At 34.8% G+C, this 6,709-nt stretch overlaps 1 protein-coding gene across 1 annotated transcript; it reads right to left on the bottom strand.

Annotated features, from left to right (window-relative positions):
• Positions 1-690: 690 nt before the first annotated feature.
• Positions 691-5,735, bottom strand: LOC128245647 (perlucin-like protein). Its single transcript, XM_052963858.1, has 5 exons — positions 5,690-5,735; positions 3,350-3,465; positions 2,676-2,764; positions 1,934-2,024; positions 691-1,092 (listed from the first exon to the last, which is right to left on the bottom strand). Exons 2-5 carry the CDS (start codon positions 3,441-3,443, stop codon positions 884-886), a joined length of 483 nt encoding a protein of 160 aa, XP_052819818.1. The 5' UTR covers positions 3,444-3,465; positions 5,690-5,735; the 3' UTR covers positions 691-883.
• Positions 5,736-6,709: the final 974 nt, after the last annotated feature.

The following is a 6,709-nucleotide window of genomic DNA, read 5'->3' on the forward strand; positions in this document are numbered from 1 at the left end:
CTTAGCAGTTGGCATCATTCGAAAAATTTTAATATTTTTTTGCTAACTGTTTAGTGTTCAACAAAATATATTGTCAATAAAAGGTGCTAGACATGAGATGTTATCTAATTATCTGTAACACAAAAGGTAAACCTGACGGACATGGTATTGTGCAAACCTAAGGGGCGTATTCATTGCCGCCCTGATGGATGGGTGTGTGCACGTTTATTGTACGACACTATACTGTTTATGGGCGTAGCCCCAGTAAGAGTATTCGTCGTATAAGGTAGTTGGGTATGGTGTACCGAGGAGAGCGCACAGGTGTACAGCACACATATACATTTTTGTGTTTTATTATAAGTAAGCGAAGCTTTAACCAATATGGTTTGTGGTCGGTGCAACATGCCCAACTACCTTATAAGACGAATACTCTTACTGGGGCCTTAAACAGTCTAGTGTATGTTGTCGATATATATATGTTCTATCATAAATAAAAACAGAGGGTGCTTAAAAAAAGCCTTATTTTTACATCGTTGTTTGAAGTAAGGTTTATTTCTCCTGTCCAGCACTCATATCCCATAGTTTATCTCTTTGCATGATTTATCTTAGTTACCGTATCATTTTAATATACGCATTCGCATATCACACCAATACGCTTTGAATTAGACGAGTGCATTTATTCGATATATTTATAAATTTAGTATCCTCCTTGTCTGTACACACAATGTTATACGTGGTGTATTGTTTATGTAAACGATGATGAACAGTATACAATTAATATTCTAAATTTCCATTTGATATTTAAATGTAATATTAGAAGCATTTTGGTTGAGTATATCACCAAAGGATTACAACGTTAGTCAGATTAATCATTTGACCAAACTGCTGGTAACCTCCACGTGAATTACATCTCGCAGATGGGTTTGAACGTGTTTGTGCAAGGCTTATCAACCCACAAGTAACCGAAACTCTCCCAAAAAGCACCACAGTTGGAAACCCGGCCGTTGTTGGGTTGGTACGTTCCCCAGTCGGTAAAGGACACAGTCTTCCCGTCCAGGTATGTCCAATTGCCCTCTTTAGCCTCGTCTGTCATACCAATCCAGTGTTTAGGACCTGTGTTGTAACGAAACGTAGGATTATATGAGAGAATAGTACTGGTACCTGATTACTTAACACTGGTAAAAGACTGAAACGTTGTCACTCGTGTACCTCTTCGCTATTCTAGCCAGGTCAAAAAGCAACAACAAAGGTTCTATTAAAACGAAGAGCTAGACGTGAAACAACATTGTTTCACGCTGTCTCGTATATTATAATGTTTCTTCAGCAAAGTAAAACAACGATTCTAGTTTTAATAAGTACAACAGGAATCTGAAGCAAGTATGTATGCAGCCAAATTGATTATGACAGTGAAGTTAATATTAGAATTGGTTTTGCTATTATCTAGATAATTCTCTCAAAATAATGTTTCGCTAACACTTTTGCTAGAGACGTTGACAACATTATACCAACTGTTTATGTTATAAAAAGTCTAGAGACGTTCACAAGTCACAATCTAATCGATATTGCTGTTTGCATATCTGTATTTCTGTAACTTCCTGTTTGTAATGAAACAGACAAGTCAAACCACCAGTTTCACATGGCAACAAAGTATTCAGTCTGTTATTACGACCACGTACATGATGCAATGACCTAGTTTATTTGAATTTCTGAGGTAGAAGGTAATTACCAACTAAAGTATTATTTAAAAAATAAGGATAGGTGTTGCGTTCCTTTGCTTTTCAGCTAAGTTTAAAAAATGGAAACTAGAGTGACAATTCCAATATGACAAACGAATCAACAGCCATACACTAAGAGGACGAATACATGAGATACTAAGTCTTTGAATGGCCATTGAAATAGCATGTGGGTAGGTTTTAACTTGTGAGTAAATAAGTAAAACTTAACCTTTTCTTACTTTTCAATGTCCGCAGCAACCCTCGTAGGAACACGTTTTCTTCTGTCGTGTCAATGTGAACTAGGGAAGCGCCGATATTTTTGCAGTATTCCTGTTGCGAATAAATATGTAATTAGTTCCAAGAACGAAATCTTACGAGCATGTCTTGTCACTAGCGAAGAGGGATTCCCTGAATGAATCAATTACTAGACTCATCTTACATATCTCTGGTAACAAGGGAATGTTTAAAACTCACAAAAACCCTTGACAAAAGTATTCAACTTTGAGAAGATAAAAAATATAATGTATTCTTATGTACATTTACTACCTTTCTGTTGTCTTGTTAATGTGTATGATAGTCCGAGATATCCACAGTATTACCGCGAAAATGAAAACAATTTTTTTAGTTTAGTTCTTTTTAATCATACCAACGCCCCTTAAAGAACACATTCTCTTTTGGAAAGTGAATGCTGCCAATGGAGTCAATGGCACTCTTAATATTTCTGCTTCAGAATAAAGAGCTAAACGTAGTTGAAAACATTCGAACTACATAAATATTTAGAATCTTCGTTTCGTGGTTTTCCTTATTGTTTTAGGCTTGTCTTTCAAGAAGGCAATGTGGTTAATGTACCTTTAAAGCCACGTGCATCAGTTGCATTTTATCACCCTCGTATAATCGATCAACAAATAAAACAACAATACTGAACATTAACCCAACTCTGATGGAATACTTTATATGTGAAATGACGATGAACAAGTATACCTGTGCGCTGTCGAATGTCAGGTCACTGTCCCCGAACTTGTAGCACGATTCCTTAAACCTCGTCCACCCGTCCTTACAACGCTTATCTTCTGCAATATTTAATCAGCAATAAAGAGAACAAACGCGGTTAAACCTCAGGTAAAACTCAGATCTAAAGCATGTTTATTTTATTATTATTATGTGTTTCATTAGAATATGATTATGCTTTTATCTAAGTCAGAATATATCAATTGCAACTGAATGGTTTTTGTGGTATTTTTTTTACATCTTTTACGTTAAAGGCCTAGTTTAATCCTTCTATATGTGACACCCCCCCTCCAAAAAAAAAAAAAAAAATCATGTATAGTACACAACTTCTGTGTATTATTCTTTATCCAATTGCATAATTGTCTTATCAGATCTCTGATCTGAGTAACCTGCTGTGCAGTTTTCGAGGATTTATTAAAGAAATGGACCCTAAATAGCCCTAAGCCAATAAAAAATACACAGGAAAATGGCCCCTACTGTGACACCAGTGCAATTAGCAGGAGATGCACAGCAGGGGATTGTCATGCCAAACATTCCTTAAACTAGGCCTTTAAGAGTTAAAATGTGTATTAACATAATCACAGACACTAAATGCTCCACTATAGCAATATTCATAAGAAAGAGAGGTACATGTTTCTACGACTTACTCTTTTCAGTTTCGTCACATTCGGCCAATTTCTCGCTCAGTTTCCTGGTGAGAATTTCCTGTTCCAAACTCATTTTATTCAGCCTCTGCTCCATTTCAGACAGGCGATCTATAGTCCTAAAGGTTACATAAGGCAACATTGATGACAATTTATAATACAAAGAGGCATTTGATAGACAAGGAAAAGGAACAAACATTTTTTTTACAATCTTATGTCATTACTCAAAAGGTTAATATGCATAGTAATTACCAATGAGGAAACAACCCGTCATTTTAAAACATTTTCTGTAATACACAAACTTGTACTAATGGAACCACATTTCAAATCACATCGATGGTTTAAAGAAAACATGAACACAATTATTAATATCGTTCGCCAGTTGATGCGTTTCGATACATATCGATTCTGCTATGCATCGCAAGATATATCGACTTATCAATACTATCTGTTATGTGGTGCTTATTATATCTTGTTCATTTATAACTACATACAGTGAAAACATCGGGCACGCATGAAAGAAAAAAAAAGAAAGGTACACAAGTGAATGTTGTGATTTTGAATAAGGTATTATTAACACTGTGTATTGGATATACCGTTCCGTTGTCAAGCAGAAGTAAATCGTTAATTTAAATATGCAAAGTGTCTAAACGAGTCCGTCTTACAAACCTTTATACTCTAATTGTTGATTTTCGATTTTATTTAACCTGCGCAATGCGTATTACAAATACAAATAAATCTCTATGTTATTATGATACAATATTTCATATATTTAAATAAAAAGCCGGTTTCCCACAATTGTTTTTTAACTGACTTAGAATACAACCCGATTGGTTGATACATTTTCGATGCAATATCTGACGCAGGGAATGTGTATCGGATGTTTGGCAGTAGGCGGACCTTTATACACCCGCGAAAGTTGAAGTTCTTAATGATTAAGTCTACTACTTAATGGTTGCCTATCTGCAATCTTGTTGGCTGAAAATGTAGGTTGTATTTTTACTATGTATACAAAACGAAAGGGAGAGACTGTCACATTAGGTCTTATGAAACAGTAAATAACATTTACATATAAAGTGTTAAAATAATGCAATCAGTATAATGCTACTGACTGATATAACATTTAACTTTATAACTCTGGTTTTAATTAAAAGTAACAGGCGGATACAAAGTAATAAGCCCACTAAGACTTACATGCGACTTGTGTACGCCAAAAATACAGCGTTCTTTAAATTTCAATCTTACGTGTGCAAATGGCCTTGCTCCTTGCCAAGTTTATGTGTCATACCCAGATGTTTATATTTAAAATAACTGTTTTAGCCTTTGTGAAAAATAACGCATTGTAGTTGTGTTTATAAAAATGTTAACTTGACACTTTAACAAATCCGCAGTAATGGTGATAACCAGCGTTTGCGGCCGTGGTTTGATGATGATGATGATGATGATGATGATGATGATGATGATGATGATGATGATGATGATGATGATGATGATGATGATGATGATGATGATGATGATGATGAAGAAGATAAGGAGGAGGAGTATGAGAAGGGTGAGGAGTTATATCTCGCAGCTTTTAAGTTTAGTCCAAATGTTGTAGTTAAGTTTCGTCAACTCGTTATGTCAGGTAAACTGATATATAACACAGATTCTCGATTATAAAAACTATGATGCTCGTTGCTATATTTGTAAATCATAATGTGTAGAAAATAACATGTTTTGTTAAACATGTCCAGTCGTTTACAAAGGTGCCTCAAAAAAAACATTCGAAAGTACAAACTTTATCGAATTAATGACATTTTAAGATAAAACTATTAATTAAAACTAAACATTACCAAATATCTTCTTTGAAATACTCAGTCCGAAAACATTGAACCTCGTGATTAATTTTATGGTTATATTGACATGTGTGGTTCAACAAACAGAAAAACAACAGCAACTTCCATCCAAAAACAGTTTTAGATTATGAGAAATAATATAGAACAAATACAGTGAAATATGATAAAATAAGCGAATATGACTACAAATGAATTCTTAATAATCGAAATATATCTAGTTTTGTTTCGTGTAAGTATTTTATTATAACCAAATATTTCTAACAATGATTTAAAAGTCCCTCTTGAGTATTGTATACGGAGAAGGTGCAGGAATGTACTCATCACGTCAACTATCTATCAACTGAGTTAATTTAAATACAACAACGTGCAAGCCAAGCAACATCCACTCATGTTTATTTACCTCAATTGACACGGCGATCAACAGTTGATCTTCAAGCAGGCGGACATTTATATAACAAAGTGCATGTCACTTAATAAGGCAATTAATTCCAAATATTGTACATACCGCAAGTATTTGATGTTTTAAATGTTGCCACAATCCACCTCCAAACGTTTTAGAATTCCGTTTAGAATCAATAATAGTACACTTGTTACGCAATTGTTTTCGAGGCTAAACAACCTCAGCCTTGATAGAAGAAAATAGACCGATCAATTAAGGAATGTAGAACATAAACATTAGATCACGATATTTTTAATATTTAGATCATTAGTACATCGTTGAAGGCTTAGTCACAACACAAAAATGTGTAGATCTTAATACCACAGATTATTTTGAGATTTTGATATCATAATTTGGTTATTTTACTTGAACTGGTATTTTCAGTAAACTTATATTACTGCAAAGACTACTGTGTGATAAATTTCATAGCATATAGTGGATAAACACTGACAGCTATTAAATAGTTTTACGACCTTCAAAACTTCAGTCTGCGCATGCGTGAAACAAGATGGCCGCATATTTTTTCGAAAATTGAAAAATATTTAATTTTATAGTTTTAACAAGTTAAATAAGTAATAATGTGATCAAAAGTGATAGGATAACATACACGGATTACATGGATTACTGGTGTAGTGTTTTTCTATACCGATGCCGAGGAAACGTAAACGTAAAATAGGACTCCGCCGTCAGAGGACAAAGGATCGAAACGCAAGATGGCCGCCAAGCCAGGGACCTAGGGTGTGCATCAACCGTCGACCCCCAACCCGACCCCCACCCAGGCCACCTAGCCTGTCATTGTGTCGACACCGGTAAATCAAATGAATCCACAATATTTTAGTCAACAACCACCTTACTTCATGAATATGGGCAGCTCTCCAATCCTTACACAGAACGTAGCACCTGATTATGTACAAACTTTATTTCAACGACTAGATAGTATGGATAATAAGTTGAATCAGTTAGATCATATCAAGTCAAGTGTAACAATCATAACAGATCGGTTGTCCGCAATGGAGTACAAAATTGAGGACATTGAAACTAGCCATTCATTTATGAGTGACCAGTACGATGGACTTGTTGCAAATA

Source organism: Mya arenaria, chromosome 9, assembly GCF_026914265.1.
Source record: "Mya arenaria isolate MELC-2E11 chromosome 9, ASM2691426v1".
In the NCBI taxonomy this organism is placed as follows: Eukaryota; Metazoa; Mollusca; class Bivalvia; order Myida; family Myidae; genus Mya; species Mya arenaria.